This window comes from Aquarana catesbeiana, linkage group LG08 (assembly GCF_042186555.1).
Source record: "Aquarana catesbeiana isolate 2022-GZ linkage group LG08, ASM4218655v1, whole genome shotgun sequence".
Classification (NCBI taxonomy): Eukaryota; Metazoa; Chordata; class Amphibia; order Anura; family Ranidae; genus Aquarana; species Aquarana catesbeiana.
In genome coordinates, this window is record NC_133331.1 from 148,785,921 (window position 1) to 148,804,947 (window position 19,027).

A 19,027-nucleotide genomic window follows, 5' to 3' on the forward strand; every position below is an offset into this window, starting at 1 on the left:
CAGATCTTTTTTCTGGAAAAAGTCTCCCTTGTACGGAGGTAATGACGGACACAGTTCTGACAGGCTGGGGTGGGCTCTATAAATTCATAACTGTGTCACACAAACCAACCATACATAGTGACAATCAGAAGTGACATTATACAGTCCAAAGTCTATACACATAAAAGCTCAATGCTGTGACTGATTAACCGTGTATTAAATATCCATCTTCATGTGTAATCCAGCAAGTGCCACTCCACCTCCACTTTCACTTAAAGGCTTACCAGAGCAAGTGTGACCCCCAAAATATAAGAAGTCAAACCAGCACTCAATGTAAACATTCCGCTCCGCAGTTGCTGCAGGGTAAGATTTCATCTCTCCTTCAGCCCAATTATACTTAGTAATAATTCGTATTAAGAGGAAAAAAGAGCATCAGGTTTCAATAGTGTGAAAGCCATGATAAAAAGTTTACTAAGTTGGTTAAAAAATGCTTTCATAGACTTGCATCCTCAAACAAAACGAAATTTCCCAAAATTCCACCAGTAATTGCACGCATGTTGACGTCATGACTTTCGGCTTTTTAATGCGCGTTTCGTCAGAACTGCCATCATCAGGGTTCTCAGAAGTGCTACAAGTCCCCAGATTTAAATACTCCATGATTGTTAAGGGTGGAGAGGAACTCAGCACAAAGATAAGAAATAATGTCCAATAGGGATTAATGGACATAGCGTCATCTAGTGATGGAAACACAACATTATGCTCAAACTATTTCTCCAAATAGATAGCCATATACACCTACAAAGTACAAATTATCTATCAAAAAAATTCTACCTGACCTCACCTAGTGGCGAGAGATGCAAAAGGCTTACTGAATATAAAAAAATTAAACAAACCCAAATGGCTCCTGCATGCCTCCCAAAGCCAGCCATTTATCACAATTAATTTAAAACAATCCAGGCAAACACAACTAAACTAATATAAAAATACTAAATCTGTAAATATAAAAAGATATACTGTATAAAATGTATATGGATATACAAATACACTTTGAAAGTTACAGTGGATTGGAAGAATTATTTTCCTGTTATGCAAACCATTAACTTTAAAACTGTAAGATAAAAAGGGTCCACGATGTTGGGAGCAATCTTGTGCCTCAAGGATAGAACTCCTTTAAACAGGATATGGGGTTTATTCGGAAAAAGAGGATCTAACACTGTATCGTTTTTTTGAGAACTGAGCAGTTTTTCCTAAAAATGTTTTAATTACATAATGTTGGACAGAAAAAGCAGCGATCATTGACCAAGAAAAATCCTGGAAATTATTTTAGGTATTTCTATTTCTGTCCACCAAAAGGAATTCCCTCTCAAAATAAATAAATACATTTTGTGTTGCATTCTGTTTATATATCATATTACTACTTAGGTATTATTTGTCTATCTATGTCTATATTTGTCTATACTTCTATTTTCTACTACTATTGCCTATTGGTGCAATCGTTTTAGTGTAATGTGTTTCCATCACTAGATGTCACATCTTTGTGCTGGTCTCTTGGGTTGCTCCCCGCCCTTAACAATCATCCAGTATTTAAGAGTGGGGACTCGCATCGCTTCTGGGCCCCTGTTGACAGCAGTTCTGGCGAAATGCGTAGGACAGAACTGAAAGTTGTGACATAACCACGCATGTGCACAATTACTGGTAGAATTCTGAAAAATGTAGTTTTGTTAGGTGCCGATTCATGGCATGTCTATGTAAGCATTTATAACCAACTTAATAAACTTTTTATTGTAGATTTCACACTGTTGAAGCCTGGTGGTCTTTCTTTTTTCCTCTTAATTGCTTAATGGCTGAAAAGAGGTGGAACCTTGCCCTGTAGCAGCTTCAGAGTGGTGTTTACATTGAGTGCTCGTTTAACTTCTCATATTTTGGGGTCACACTTGCTCTGGTAAGCCTTGACGTGGTCGTGGAGGTGGAGGGGGCACTTGATGAATTACACATGAAGATGGATATTTAATACACTGTTAATCACAGTCACGGCATCGGACCTTTATGTGTATAGACTTTGCACTGTTTATTGTCACTTTTGAATGTCACTAATTGTGTAGTGTATGGTTGGTTTGTGTGACACTTTACTGAGTGGTTTTGATTTGATTTGTTCACCATATTTTTGCTATTTCATTATGGATCATGTGGCAAATGTAATTGTTTGTTTTGATTGATTAGCACAGCACATTTTTTGAAAAAGAAATATGGATATTATATACAGTTGTGCTCATAAGTTTACATACTCTGGCAGAATTTATGATTTCTTGGCCGTTTTTCAGAGAATATGAATGATAACACAAAAACTTTTTCACTCATGGTTAGTGCTTGGCTGAAGCCATTTATTATCAATCAACTGTGTTCACTCTTTTTAAATCATAATGGCAACAGAAACTACCCAAATGACCCTAATCAAAAGTTTACATACCCCAGTTCTTCATAACGTGTATTGCCCCCTTTAACATCAATGACAGCTTGAAGTCTTTTGTGGTATATGTGGATGAGGTTCTTTATCTTCTCAGATGGTAAAGCTGCCCATTCCTCTTGGCAAAAAGCCTCCATTTCCTGTAAATTCTTGGGCTGTCTTGCATGAACTGCACGTTTGAGAGTGGCTCAATGATATTTGAGGTCAGGAGACTGAGATGGCCACTCCAGAACCTTCACTTTATTCTGCTGTAGCCAATGACAGGTCGACTTGGTCTTGTGTTTTGGATCATTGTCATGTTGGAATGTCCAAGTACGTCCCATGCGCAGCTTCCTGGCTGATGAATGCAAATGTCCCCCCAGTATTTTTTGATAACATACTGCATTCATCTTGCCATCAATTTTGACCAAATTTCCTGTGCCTTTTGTAGCTCACATCCCCAAAACATCAGTGATCCACCTCTGTGTTTCACAGTAGGAATGGTGTACCTTTCATCATAGACCTTGTTGACACCTCTCCAAATGAGACATTTATGGTTTTGGCCGAAAATATAACATTTTGGTCTCATCACTCTAAATGACTTTGTGTCAGAAGGTTTGAGGCTTGTCTCTGAGCTGTTTGGCTTGTTGTAAGCGGGATACTTTGTGGCATTTGCGTAGTAATGGCTTTCTTCTGGCAACTCAACCATGCAGTCCATCTTTATTCAAGTGCCTCTTTTTTTTTGTGCATCTTGAAACAGCCACACCACGTGTTTTCAGAGTCCTGTATTTCACCTGAAGTTATTTGTGGGTTTTTCTTTGCATCCCGAAAAATTTTCCTGGCAGTTGTGGCTGAAATTTTAGATGGTCTACCTGACCATGGTTTGGTTTTAACAGAACCCCTCATTTTCCACTTCTTGATTAGAGTTTGAACACTGCTGATTGCAATTCTCAATTCCTTGGATATCTTTTTATATTCCTTTCCTGCTTTATGCAGTTCAACTACATTTTCCTGCAGATCCTTTGACAATTCTTTTGCTTTCCCCATGACTCAGAATCCAGAAACGTCAGTGCAGCACTGGATGAAAGATGCAAGGGTCTGTCAGGAGTCCAGAAACTCATTGACCTTTTATACACAAACGCTAATTACAAGCAAACAGATCACAGGTGAGGATGGTTACCTTTAATAGCCATTCAAACCCCTTTGTTTCAACTTGTGTGCATGTTCTCAGGCCAAAATCACCAGGGTAAGTAAACTTTTGATCAGGGTCATTTGGGTAGTTTCTGTTGTGATTATGATTTAAAAAGAGTAAACATAGTTGATTGATAATAAATGGCTTCAACCAAATACTAACCATGAGTGAAAGAAAGGTTTTTGTGTTATCATTCATACTCTCTGAAAAATGGCCAAGAAATCATAAATTCTGCCAGGGTTTAAACTTATGAGCACAACTGTCTCCTATATTTTGTGCTGAAAGAAAACAGGAAGCACCGACCTAAGTGTAGTATTAAGATGTACAATTTATTCACAAGATTAAAAACACTCACAGAAGCAAGGTGTATAATATGTTCATCTGATGCTTGAGGGAGCCTATCCCATCCATCTCACAGCCATCGTGCTGCTTGCGGGAACCACAGGTGTAGATGTTGTTTGGTGTTGTTGGAATGGCGTCCCAGGAACCAGGAAGAACCAGCGTGGACCGCAGAAGTGGATATGACGTCAATGGAAGTGGGTAGACTGACAGGAAACACTGGAAGAGATGGGCTGGCTGAAATACACAGGTTACGCGCTCTGAGTTTCAGCTCCCTCTGAAGGCCTGGAGGTGTACTGCACTGCCAGCTATTTATGCTAAGTAGCTGGGCTGGGTGTGGGGCTACAAACGTCAGCAAGTCCTAAAAAAACGGACAAAGTGAAATAAAATTGTGAGAGCACTGCTAAAAAAAAAAAGGGGGGGGGGGGGGGGCCAAGACTGAGCAGCTGATGGTAGGTCAGAAGGATAAAGGGATATGTATAAAAAAAATTTTTATATATATATATATATATATATATATATATATATATATATATATATATATATATATTATCTCACAAAAGTGAGTACACCCCTTGCATTTTTGTAAATATTTTATTATATCTTTTCATGTGACAACACTGAAGAAATGACACTTTGCTACAATGTAAAGTAGTGAGTGTACAGCTTGTATAACAGTGTAAATTTGCTGTACCCTCAAAATAACTCAACATACAGCCATTAATGCCTAAACCGCTGGCAACAAAAGTGAGTAAATCCCCAAGTTATAATGTCCAAATTGGGCACAAAGTGTGAATATTTTGTGTGGCCACCATTATTTTCCAGCACTGCCTTAACCCTCTTGGGCATGGAGTTCACCAGAACTTCACAGGTTGCCACTGGAGTCTCCTCCATGACGACATCACGGAGCTGGTGGATGTTAGAGACCCTGCGCTCCTACACCTTCCATTTGAGGATGCCCCACAGATGCTCAATAGGGTTTAGGTCTGGAGACATGCTTGGCCAGTCCATCACCTTTACCCTCAGCTTTTCTAGCAAGGCAGTGGTTGTTTTGAAGGTGTGTTTGGGGTTGTTATCATGTTGGGATACTGCCCTGCAGCCCAGTCTCCGAAGGGAAGGGATCATGCTCTGCTTCAGTATGTCACAGTACATGTTGGCATTCATGGTTTCCTCAATGACTGTAGCTCCCCAGTGTCAACAGCACTCATGCAGCCCCAGACCATGACACTCCCACCACCATGCCTGAGTGTAGGCAAGACACAATTGTCTTTGTACTCCTTACCTGGTTGCTGCCACACACGCTTGACACCATCTGAACCAAATAAGTTTATCTTAGTCTCATCAGACCACAGGACATGGTTCCAGTAATCCAAGTCCTTAGTCTGTCTTCAGCAAACTTTTTGCTGGCTTTCTTGTGCATCATCTTTAGAAGAGGCTTCCTTCTGGGACGACAGCCATTCAGACCAATTTGATGCAATGTGCAGCATAATAAGGTTTGAGCACTGGCAGGCTGACCCCCCCACCCCTTTAACCTCTGCAGCAATGCTGGCAGCACTCATATGTCTAATTCCCAAAGACAACCTCTGGATATGACGCTGAATATGTGCACTCAACTTCTTTGGTCAACCATGGCGAGGCCTGTTCTGAGTGCAACCTGTCCTGTTAAACCGCTGTATGGTGTTGGCCACCGTGCTGCAGCTCAGTTTCAGGGTCTTGGCAATCTTCTTATAGCCTAGGCGATCTTTATGTAGAGCAACAATTCTTTTTTTCAGATCCTCAGACAGTTCCTTGCCATGAGGTGCCATGTTGAACTTCCAGTGACCAGAATGAGAGCGTGAGAGTGATAACACCAAATTTAACACACCTGCTCTCCTTTCACACCTGAGACCTTGTAACACTAATGAGTCACGTAGGGGTGTACTTGATTTTGTTAACAGTGGTTTAGACATTAATGACTGTGTGTTGCGTTATTTTGAGGGGACAGCAAATATACAAGCTGTATACTCACTACTTTACATTGTAGCAAAGTGTCATTTCTTCAGTGTCGTCACATGAAAAGATATAATAAAATATCTACAAAAATGTAAGGGGTGTACTCACTTTTGTGAGATACTGTATATAAAAACACACATCTATATATATATATATATATATATATATATATATATATATATATATATATATATATATATATTACAGTATAAAAAATATAGAAAATATATATAATGATATATCAGCTAGCATGAAATAAAGAATCATATATGAAAACTTAGTTGCCAATCAATTAGATTAACTAATATAATTCTTAAAAAGGTTAAATTGCTTATACAAATTCCTAAAAAACCTTATGCAAGCAAGGAACATTTAAACGTTCAGGACTAATATATTAATGTCTGATATTACATAGTTAGTCAAGTTGAAAAAAGACACAAGTCCATCCAGTTCAACCATAAAAATAAATAAATAAAAAATATCAAACAGTCCCATATACCCAATCCTATACCCACAGTTGATCCAGAGGAAGGCGAAAAACCCCTCAAAGCATGATCCAATTGGCTACAGCAGGGGAAAAAAATTCCTTCTGGACCCCCAAGAGGCAATCAGATTTTCCCTGGATCAACTTTACCTATAAATGTTAGTACCCAGTTGTATTACAATGAGGGAAGATCGGCAGATTTTGTTACTCTATAAACGTTTGTAAAAAGATCTACATATGCGAAATTAATAAAAAGGAAGAATTCAATGTTGTATGTTGATGAATTAGAGTAAGGAATGGACCTCAATTTCTTCATTTAACCCTCCAGGTGTGAGGGTACTCAAGGAATAAATCCAGGCATTTAAAACGCTCAGCCAAAGGGAAAGTACTGGGTATGGCCTCAATGATCCATTGAGGCTGGCGGTGGATTTGTCGTGATGGTGTAGGAAATGTTTAGGAACACCATGATGGTCCTTGCCTCCCTCTATGAACCGCCTATGTTCTCCGAAGCGTTTTCTAAGAGTTCTGATGGTTCTCCCTATGTAGAACAGGCCACAAGGGCACGTGAGGCAATAAACCACAAACCCGGTAGAACAATTGTAGAACTCCTGGATGGTGTAAGATTTCCCTTTCACTGTAAATGTCTTTTGGCCATGCTGAATGAAGGCGCAGGTAAGACAAAGGGCTTTTTTGCATTGAAACATCCCTATGAGTAGGATAAGCGTCAAGGAACGGGTGGTTAAAACGGTTGTGATTTTACTGCGAGCTATTTGGCCCTTAATGTTCCTTGCTCTCCTATATGATACCTTGGGTTTAGTTGTCAGAGAGGCGTTAAGATGAGGGTCTTCGAGTAATATAGACCAGTGGTTTTCCAGGATGTTTTCCAATTTTTATATATTGGAATTTAAACCTAGTAGGTTGTATTATATTTGATGACATGTGATCTTTAGGCTTTTCAGGGACTGGGTTCAGGTACCATTGAAAGGCCTCATCTACTAATAAAGGAGGGTACCCCTTTTCCAAGAATTTTTTGCTCAATAGTTGCCCATGTACAACAGAATCTTGTGTGCAATTTTTTCGCTGACGGCAAAATTGACTTCAGGGATGTTATGTATCTATCTAGGATGGTGACAACTGCGGTAATATAAAAAGGAATTGCCTGCAGTGGGCTTGACAAAATTGGCAAAGATGACACTATCTTCATGACACAATTATGTCCAAAAAGGCTAATGAATCTGGATCTGCTACGTGGGTGAACGCTAAACCCATGGAGTTATGGTTACAGTACTTGACAAAGGCATCAATGTCTTGCTGGAAGCCATCCCATAAAATTTGCCCCCATCGCTGTGCCATTAACTTGCAGATAATGGGTACCGTTGAGTTCAAAATGGTGTTTTTTTTTTTTTTTTGTTTTCAAAAGGTTTTTATTGGAAATAATAAAGAAAAGTACATGTACATATGAAGCAATAATAGAAACAATATCCTTCAGGGTAATATAACAGTCATGGAAGGCAATATAAAGAATGTACAGTCACGGTAGGGTATAAGAACTTTTTGTCACCATTATGGCTGCTTAAATTACACTCAGTTCTAGAAGGTTGTCCTAACTCAGAAGGATTGTTGTACTAGAAACAGAAACAGGGGAGGGAAAGCCAGAAACAAAAAAATAAAAGCTGAAAAGAAAAGAAGTTCAGCATAATCAAACTGGATATAACACGGTCAGTCTTGAAGCCTGAAAAGGAACCATGGGTTCCATTTAGCATCAAATGCAGGTATGGAATCATGTAGGGTATGAAATATTTTCTCGGTTACCATCATAGAGTCAATGCGTGAGATAATTTGTGCAAACAGGATGGTAGAAGATTTCCAGTGAAGGGCGATGCCCCAAAGCATGGCCACACAGATTGAGTGGATTAACCTCATCAAGGGTTTGGTAATATCAGGGATATCTTGAAATAGGATGCAATGATGGAAAGTGAGATTGATGGGATTTCCTACTAATTGTCAATCAATTTTAGTAATTCCTTCCAGGTGGGTTGTAGTTTCTCACATTCCCAGAATATGTGTATGTATGAGCCTGAGTGGGTGCAACCTATAAAGCAATTGGGAGAAGTCTGCGGATAAATCTTATGTATACGGGCTGGGGTATAATACCATCTCGTTATGAGTTTAATGGCTGTCTCTCTAATTGTTAGGGATTTTGAGCATTTACGTATGTTTAACCAACCCCTATCCCAGTCTATATCATCTTGGCCTAAGGCTAGTTCTTGTTCCCATTGAGATCTGTACTTCAAGGCCGGAGTATCCTCCACCGATTTTAATGAGCTATAGATTTGTGAAATAAGGCCCTTTTGACGAGGGGCTGTGTGGCACAAATCCTCGTATGTCGTCGTGTTATCTGCTGAGGGGGTGGTGTAATGCTGTTGAAAAAAATGTCGAATTTGAAGGAAATGGTAGAATTCTCTATCTGGAATAAGATAACGGGACTTAAATATTGAAAATGAAATAAATTTGGAGTCAGCTAGGAAATCCCCCAATGTGATCAGATTATGTTGAGTCCACCCCTCAAATAACTCCGGGTGAGTATAGGCTGGGGGGAATCTAGGGTCTCCAATATAGGAGGCTTCAAGGGGGGACTGAGAAGAGAGATTATATTTTCTCTTATATGAATTCCAGAGTTTCAAACCTATAGTTACTATTTTGTTTTTGGTAGATATTTCTGTGAAGGGGGGAGTTGAGGACCACATTAATCCAGGTAGATATAGTGGGGCAATAGAGTCCTGTTCAAATTTGACCCATGGGACCTTGGAGTCTCTAATGTTCCACTGGGCTTGTTGTGCGTATCTACTAGCAATATAGTATAACCATATACGGGGGACCCCCAGGCCCCCCCTCTTTGGAGAACGGTAAAGAATTTCCCTAGCAAATCTGGGAGGTTTGTCTTGCCAGATAAATTTATTAATGTGGGCTTGAAGGGTGAGTAAGTAAGATTTAGACACTCTAATTGGGAGGGAACGAAAAAGGTATAGTAACCTGGGAAGTATTACCATTTTTAGGGCTGTGACTCTACCAAGGAAAGAGATGTGGAGTTGATTCCATGATTTAAGTGTTTTTTTCAATTTAGAGAACATGGAGGGATAATTGTTTTCAAAGAGTTTGCCAAAGTCTCCCGTCAGATCAATGCCTAGATATGATAGACTGGTATCTGCCCATACAAAGTGAAAGGTACTTTTAAGTTGTTGTATCTCCCCCGGAGAGAACCCCACCGGGAGAGCGACCAATTTTGAGACCTTGATCTTGAGGCTGGAGACTCCCGCAAAATTTGATAAGGTCTGTAGGAGATTTGGCAGGGAAATGTGAGGATTAGTTAGGAACAAGAGGACATCGTCAGCGTACAAACAGAATTTGTAGGAAGAGGAGCCTTTGGTGTAACCCGATATATCTTGGTTGTTAAGTATCGCAATAGTTAGGGGTTCTAGGGCAAGGGCAAAAATTAGTGGGGAGAGTGGGCATCCTTGCCTAGTGCCCCTCCCTATGGAAAAGAAATTGGAACTACAGCCCGGTATTTTGATACGAGTTTTGGGGTTTACATAAAGGGCTCGGAACCCATGTAAATATTCATCCCGAAAACCCATGCGTTGCAGAAGGATGCATAGATAGCTCCAGGAGACGCTATCAAACGCCTTGTGTATGTCTAGGCTGAGTAGAAAGAGTTTACGGGAATTCATATTGGAGTCTTGTATAATGTTAGAGGCTAGCCTAATGTTATCCGTTATGAATCTATGGGGTATAAATCCTGATTGGAAGGGTGAGATAAGAGAGGATATAATAGATGCCAACCTTTCTGCTAGGATTCTACTGAAAATTTTTACATCGTTATTCATGACCGAAATCGGTCTATAATTTTGGGGAAGTAAATGATTTTTATTAGGTTTGGGGATCAGGGACATATTTGCCAGCAGCATTTCATCTGGGAAATTACCTCCTTGTAGGACCCAATTGAACAGTTGTACTAAACCAGGGGAAAGAAGGTTAGCAAATTTTTTGTAGTATATGGCCGAAAAGCCGTCCGGGCCTGGGGCAGAGCCTATCTTGAGGGATTTGATAACATTAAGAACCTCTGAGGGTGTGATAGGAGCATTGAGCTTCTCTATTTGAGTGGGTGAGAGAATGGGTATAGGAATGTCCTGAAGCCAAGTATCTTCTACCGAAGTAGGAGGATTTTGGACTGGAGCTAATAGGGAGGAATAAAATTGTTCAAAAATTCGAAGCACCTCTTTGGGGTGGGAAGTGGGCATACCCGTCTCTGAGGTAAGTTTATACACATGTGTGGGACGGGAGGTCTGATTGAGCTTTCTTGCAAATAAGGTTGATGCGGTGTTGTTATGCAGTAAAAATTTGGCTCTGGACCATCTTAGGGCTTTTTCAATCTTGGAGGACAGGAGGGAGTCTAATTCAAGACGCTTTTGGTCTATCAATTTTCTGGTCGACTTCAGGCCCAAAATGTTAGTGTTTTTGTAAATGCGGTCTAGTTCAGTTGTAAGGTTCAAAATTTTTTGTCTGTGCATCTTGTGGGATGAGGCGATGCTGATTAGTTTACCTCTCAGAACTGCCTTATGGGCAGTCCATAAAATGGAAGGTGGAGTATCAGGGAGAGCATTAAGAGAAAAGTATTCCTCAATAGACTTAGCTGTCTCAGATTCTTCCACTAGATCCGAGAGCAAAGCCTCGTTCAGTCTCCATGTATGTGGTGTGGGAGCCAATCCAATAAAGTTAGTTGTAAAGGAGGTTACGTGATGGTCAGACCAAACACAGGGGTGGATCGTGGCATCAGTGGAGTTTTCTAATATGATGGGGGTAGTGTAAATGTAATCCAACCTGGCGTAACTGTTATGAGGGTGCGAGTAAAAGGTGAATTCCTTAAGCCCCATATTGTGTGTTCTCCAGGTGTCAACCAGCTGGTGGTCCAAAAGGCCTTGGGTTAGAGACCTGGGGAAGGCTTTGGAGGCGTTTGTGGAGGAGGATCTATCAAGTGAAGGGTTAGCTACTAAGTTGAAATCACCCCCTATTATGATATGGGGAGAGTTCAAGGAGACCAATTTATCAAAAAAGGATTTAAAAAAGGATGCGGGTGCGTCACTAAGGGCGTATACACTGGCAATTGTAATTTCTCTGTTGTGTAACACACCTTTGATAATGACAAACCTGCTATCCTTATCTTTAAAGCATTGTTTTACCTCCATAGGGAGGGAAGCATGTAAGAATATGGCGGCACCCCTGCTTTTGGCTGAATAAAGGGAGTAAAACGATTGAGGGAAGTTCCTGTGAAAGAATTTAGGGTGTGAGGAATGGGAAAAGTGTGTCTCCTGCAGCAGAAGAATCTTGGCACCTATATGACCATACAGATCAAAGGCCTTACGTCTCTTTATGGGGGAATTAAATCCCTTCACATTATGTGAAATACATGTAATTACCATAATTGGTCATAACTACTCTATCGTATGTGAGAGAGTACAAAGCTAACCATGCAAGGAAATTAGTCTGTATTTGCAAACTAAGGCATACTAGTCCCAGCAGGGGTTCCGCCATTATCCCACACAACACATTGTAAATACAGTATCTATTCTTCTTGTAAAAGGTATTAGCAAGAATGGACATGTGAATCTCACATGTAGGACATGTGAATCTCACATGTAGGACATATGATGAAAAAAGTTACAAGGCTGAGAACTGACTGATCAAGGAAAAAAGAAAAACTGTAAACGAGTATACTCAAAAAAAGAAAAAAACAACGTAGAGAACTAGAAAAGGACATGAAGTTCAACATTCAAACTGGATCAGGTAGAGAAAAAAGTAAAACAAAGCTTTACCTGATAAAAAATACAGTCACAAGCGAGACAACTAGGTCTCGTACCCAGCCACACTGCAAAAACCCATTGGTGGGGTTGCAGAGCGAGAAACCTGTAGGGCTAACTGACAAAAGGAAAACAAGTTCAAGTAATAAAATGTAAAAAGGAGATGCAACGCCCAAAAAAAAATAAGAAAAAACTTTAGCTGGGTGGGGTGGACATGACATGGCTCCGAGGGACAGCCACTCTTAGTAAGGTTAGAGAAAGTTAAGTGCAGAGCGTCTCAAGGAACTAATGAGTGATAGTCAGCGACGCTTTCAGCGTGGTTGCATGGCGAGGTCCTCTCCGATATCATAGCGGATCCTTCTTCTATCCCTCCTGGGTGGCGGGGTTTGCCAGATGGGGGCCGGGCGGGGTGTCGATGGAGGGCGACGAATTGCAGCTGCATCTAGGAGACCGAGTTTCACCAGAATTTCTTGACCCTCTTGTAGGGAGGTAGCTGAGAAGGTGGTGCCATTATGGGGAACCAGCAGTTTAAATGGAAATCCCCATCTGTAATGGATATGTGCAGATTGAAGTGCAGAGGTGATTTCCTTCAGGCCTCTTCGCCTGTCCAAGGTGGCAGGGGAGATATCCGGGTAGATCTGGATAGGATGGTCATCAAGTGTTATCCGTTGTTTATTACGGGCAGCTCTCAGGATTTCCTCCTTAGTGAGAAAGTCTTTCATGCAGAGGACCACGTCCCGGGGGGGTTTGTCATCTGGTGGTTTCGGACGAAGTCCCCTGTGGATGCGGTCGCATTTGAAAGCTGCGGAGTCATAGTCTGGAAGGAGTGATTAGAATAATCGAATTACGGTCGGAATTAAGTCTGTCTCTGTCTCAGGAATGCCTCTTAGACGTAAATTATTTACTGAGGTCATTATAAGCCAAGGCAAGTTCGTCATGTTTAGTTTCAAGGAGCTCAGTACGTGAGCCTAAGGCCGCTATTTCCTGTGACAGGGTGTGGGATGTTTTGTGCAGCTCCGTTTGAAATTTGGTAGCTAGTATAGTGTACATGGCCTCCAGACTGACATCCAGATCCGCCTTAGAAAGGGTGGTGTGGTACTCACCCGCATTGCTTTCGGACGGAGAGGGATTCGATCGTGACGGAGGAGCCGGAGCAGGAGACTCCCCTTTCCCAGCCGCGCCATCTTAAGGCATGCTGAAACGTTCCCGCGTGCGGAGGAGATAGTGGGTCAGGGTGTTTTGAGAGGATCCTCGGGATTTCCTTATCCTCGACGACATGCACCAAGTGTTTGTGGCTTGAGGGGTGCAAAAATTGATGTGCAATGTGCTGTTTGTAGCCCTCAGGAAGCCTCTATAGTCCCGGGTGGAGCGGAGCTACAGAGTCAGGCGTCCATCTTCCTCGGCGCCACACATGCGCCCCCCCAAAATGGTTGTTTTTTAACCACTTACGGACCACCCCCCGTCGTTATATGTCGGCGCTTTGAAGAGGAATATCGTTGTTATGGCAGCAGCTAGCTGCCATAAGCCCGGTATCCTCTTCTTCAGCGGGCGCCCACTTTCAGATAAAAGCGGTCTCTAGGGCGGATTTGCCGCAAAATCATTTTTTTCGGCGGCGGGAGAGGGACCCCCCCTCCTGCCATGTTCCGATGCCCTGCGCCGCTTATTGTGTCCTCTCCCCTCTGTGGTATGGAGCTGAGTGAGGGGAAGATGACCCCCACCCTACTCCATATCATTGCAACAACGTCAAAACTTCACTTCTGCCCATAGCTCTTTAAAGCAACAATTTTTTTTTCAAACAACATTTTCTTAATTTTTTTATTGCATTTTATTGTAAATATGAGATCTGAGGTCTTTTTGACACCAGATCTCATATTTAAGAGATCCTGTCATGCTTTTTTTCTATTACAAGGGATGTTTACATTCCTTGTATTGGGAATAAAAGTGACACCATTTTTTTTTTAAAAGAACAGTGTAAAAATAAAAGGTAAAATAAATAATAAAAAAAAAACATTTTAAACGCACCCCATCCCACCGAGCTCGCGTGTAGAAGCGAACACATATGTGAGTAGCATCCGCATATGAAAACAGTGTTCAAACCACACGTGAGGTATAACCGCGATCGTTAGAGCGAGAGCAAAAATTCTAGCCCTAGACCTCCTCTGTAACGCAAAACATACAACCTGTAGAATTTTTTGAAACGTCGCATATGGAGATTTTTAAAGGGGAAAAAGTTTGTCACCATTCCATGAGCAGGTGCAAATTTGAAGCGTAACATGTTGGGTTTTAATTTACTCAGCGTATCATCATCTTTCACAATATTTAAAAAAATGGGCTAACTTTACTGTTGTCTTATTTTTTAATTCAAAAAAGTGTCCAAAAAAAGTGCGCTTGTAAGACCTCTGTACAAATACGGTGTGACAAAAAGTATTGCAACGACCGCCATTTTATTCTCTAGGGTGTTAGAAAAAATATATATATATAATGTTTGGGGGTTCCAGGTAATTTTCTAGCAAAAAAAAATTATTTTAACTTGTAAACAACAATTTTGAAAAATAAGTGGTTAAATAGTAATAATGATTCAATGATGAAATTGGCTTGCTTAGGATTTGTAAGTGGGTCCTCTGCCAATTAGTATTCTACTGCTCGTATTCCCACTTCATGATAAATGGATTTTATTTCCCCCTTCTCTCTAATCACAGTTTAGTTACTGAAAGTTGCACATATCCCATTGTTTATGTGCCCAATTTTATTATCCAGAGGGTTTCATTGTGCATTGTATGTTGTGTATGTTTTTTCCTCTGTTTATTTTGTCTGTTGCGACGGTTCATTTACTCTGTTTTCTATATCTTGGCCTAGCAGCTTTCCTATTAGATATTTTTATTATTTATTTAACCACATAGTGCAGTCACATTTTTTATTTAAATTATTAGTAATTAATTTACTTAAATTAAGTTCAAGCTTAAGTCCCTGGGTCAGGAGTGCATAACACATGTGCAGTGCGTAACCACGAACAAGGCAGGGTTTGCCTCTAACCCATGGTAGACCCAAACTTAAACCTCACCCCTACTGAAGACATTTTCAATGCATGCAACTCTGTACTATAAATAGCCTGCGTTATTATTTTAATGTAAGGTTATCTTGAAATGCAGTAATATGTGTGTGATATGTTCTTGAAGGTATGATTGATATAATCAAAAATAAAACACTCAGCAGAGCATTTGGTGGGAGTGTTTTATTACCTTTATATATAAACTGCTTTAGCATTTCTACCCTCGTTTTATGGACCTTTTTTTAACAGAGAGCACTCTAGTTTTATTTATTCTAGTTCACAAAGGCAAATTAAATAACTGGTAACATTTTTTCCATTATAGCTGAAGAGAGAAGTACTGTATCTCCTGGAAAGCCTGGCCAAAGAGAAAGAGAATCGTTTGATGCTAGAAATGTACTGAAGGTTGGTGAGAAATACTTTAGATACATATGCTGCTTTATGATTGTTCTAATTATAGTTATACATAAACCAATAAAACATCTGTTAAGCTTGTCAATATTTATAAAAACTAGAGCAGACTACTCTTCTACAGGTGACATATCCTTTAGGTCTGTGATCCAGGCACAGCTTATTGATCTGGCAGCAAAACACCATTTGTCTGAGTTTCTGGTGGCTGCCTGGGTTAATAAAATAGTAGATGTCACGGGAATTTACAGTCATGTCAAAACTGTTGACTTTTTTAACATATTTGAACTGGCAAACATTGGATAATGAAAGACACCGCACACTGATGACATCACAAAGCTTACTAGTTTATTAAACAGAGAATCACAACAAATACTGTCTGTCCAAAGACCGCCTCTCCTAACGTGTTTCACCCAAAAGGGCTTAGTTATACAGATAGGAGGTAATCAGGAAGAACATTCTTTTATACACACTAGACTAAAGCTGGGTATACTTTCCTAAAATTTAGCTTGACATTTTTTGTTTTAAGAACATTAGTATGATTTTCTAATTGTTAATAAGGTCAAATCGACATTCATTTTCGTCCATAGTAATGAGAAAATTCAAAGGAGCAGGATGGAACAATTTTCTCATACGAATTTCTAAGTGTATGCAGTTTTAATTCCGAAAAGTGCATTCACTACAAAATCAAATGTAAAAAACAAATGAAATAGTAAGACTGCTTGCACAAATGATTGTAAAAATATTTGTACAAATTTTTGTTAAAAAATCTAATGGTGTATAGCCGGCTTAATACTGGACGTCTCTTAAAGGAGAATCTATATAATAGACTGTTAGACATATGTGCGTTTGATTAAACACATTACAAATTTTAGGAAGGGGGTGGAGGGATGTTGGGTGCAGAGAGGAAGAAGGAAGGAAAAAAACAAGGGGAAGAAAACACACACACACACACACACAAACAGGAGGTACTTTTACATGGAAGAGATAGATAGGTTTCTTTTCTTAAATTTAAAATTCTTTCTCCCCCTCTAATGGGTTTATCTACCCTCTCTATAAATTCTATCTTAAATGAGGTCAAATCTCCTTGATGACAATCTACAAAATGTCTCATTATGTTTGTATCCCTATGCGTTCTGAAATTGGGGTATGACCTGATAAAATGAGAATCTCCCAAATAGGCACAACTTGAGTAATAATAGTGTCCACATCTGTACATGCCTGGAGCACTCACCTATGTGCCTGAGCTATTTTTAGAGAGAGATAGTAGAAGTAGTAGAAGCTATGCTTTCTATGATAGGTGCTTTTCTAGCTACGAATTGAACTCCTGAGGATAAAACCTCTCTTGAACCCTTCCCACCATATAATATGGGTAAATATCTATGAATAATATGTGTTATCTCATTAAATTGTAACCTATAGCGAATGGAGAATATAATCATTGGTAACTCTTTTTATTCTTTTCTTTCTTTCCATCTTGTTTTACATTCTATTTTAAAAGAGTTTCTCATTGGGTATGTCTGGCATTAGCATATGCTTTTCTTTTAGTTGGTAGAATCTAGCCACACTCCAGGATTCTCTCCTGCACTGCAGAGGCCTACTTCTAATTCCATCCAAAGTGGAGAAATTCCATTGGGCCTTGATAAACTGGCACCCTAAAGTGGCTGTAAAGGCTTAAGGTAGAACTATAGGCAAAACTTTTTTTCATTTTGGATAGAGCAAGGGAGGGTTCTAGCCCCTGTAAGGTTTATTTTTGCCATCGGTGTCCCATTGGGGAGATTTCCTCTCACTTCCTGTCCCATAGCCAGAACAGGAAGTAATATAAAATGTCTGCAAATTAAGGAAATCTCCTGGGGACTCCCTGATCACCAGAACTAGTGCTCCCATTAAAATATTTCCGCTCTATTACTTTTCTGGGGACAACCCAAAATTTGGGATTTTCTTTTACTTTCACTTTAAATGATAACAGTAAACAGGCCAAATAGAGAGAGCGAAGCTTCCTAACAGGAGCACAGACAGCAATAGAAACTGACAGGTGTTCTAATCCCTCTCCACTCCATCCGAAACTAAAAAAAAAATGTTTTTCCTTTAGTTATACTTTAAGGTTTCTATACTATGGCATTCTCTCCATTAAGCTATAAAAAAACTTCTATGTTCTGCTCCCCTAAATACTTACCTGAGTGGCGCTGCTCTCTCTTTCTCTCCTCACTGGGATCAGAGGCAGCAGCGGGAGCCATTGGCACTTCCTTAGATTCCAAAACAGGTCACTACAAAGTTCTTTCCCATCTATTGACTATTTAAAAAATCTGTTATATCTCATTGTCCTTGTCCCCAGTATTTAAGGACCTGTTGGTCTGAGGTGGTTAACTATGCCATTATACTGTTTACATTTATCTATATACTTTCCTTGAGGACTATGTGCACTTAGAAACTGATTGGTTACTATGCACAACTGCACTAAATTCTGTGTGCACCTGTTTTCGTAAATCACCCCCTTATTGTCCAAAAATAGGCACTACTGAAGTGTATTTGACAGGATTGTGTGGCAATCGCAGCAACCTGCGCCTTCACAAATCTTGTTAAGCTTTTTTTCTGGTGACAAACGTGTTTCGCAGCCCATTCGAGTAAATGAGCTGGCCTATGTGACACACGGAAATGCTCACTCCCTCTATGTGATAAGGAGATTGGGGCCGTAGTCCGGTGATGTGCAGGGCTTGCATGAATTTCATTATCATCGTGTTTGCATTTCAAGGTGGTCTAGTTATAAAGACCTGGGGCATAGCCAAAATTGTTAGAGAAAACTATGCACCTCGATCAAAGTAGCAATGCTGTGGGGCAGCGAATGACCTACCCTGAAGCTGATTGGACTAAAAAAAGATAGAATTTCGGATAGAGGTGAGTTCAGAGGACACTCAAGCTCATCTCTAGTACATATAAAACCATGATGGTGGGGGGCAGCTCTCATTTGGGGTAGGGACATCTAAGTGAAAAAAAATTAAAGATGCATTTTAGGTAAGGCAGAATACAATTCTTTCTGCATATTTTGCGCATTGGATCATCCAAGGGTTCACTGGGACACAGACATTGAATACAGTATTAACAAAGGTGCTAGTATCCACCATAAGGTGCCTGCACTTTAGCAGTTTTGTTTGTTTAAAGTCACCAATGTGCCTTTCAGGTTTGTTTTAACATACTATAAGAAGTCCACACTTGGCCTAGCTTTACATTGCTGCAACTCCTTTAGATTTAGCCATACAAACAAATATCACGCTTTGGCTATATGACCACA

At 40.1% G+C, this 19,027-nt stretch overlaps 1 protein-coding gene across 1 annotated transcript in view; it reads left to right on the forward strand.

Annotated features, from left to right (window-relative positions):
- ASCC1 (activating signal cointegrator 1 complex subunit 1) overlaps positions 1 to 19,027 on the forward strand; it is a 441,223-nt gene that overhangs the window by 245,506 nt on the left and 176,690 nt on the right. The window contains exon 9 of the mRNA XM_073596562.1: positions 15,656 to 15,735. Within this exon, the coding sequence (XP_073452663.1) occupies positions 15,656 to 15,735 (80 nt within the window). The remainder of the gene's footprint in view (positions 1 to 15,655; positions 15,736 to 19,027) is intronic.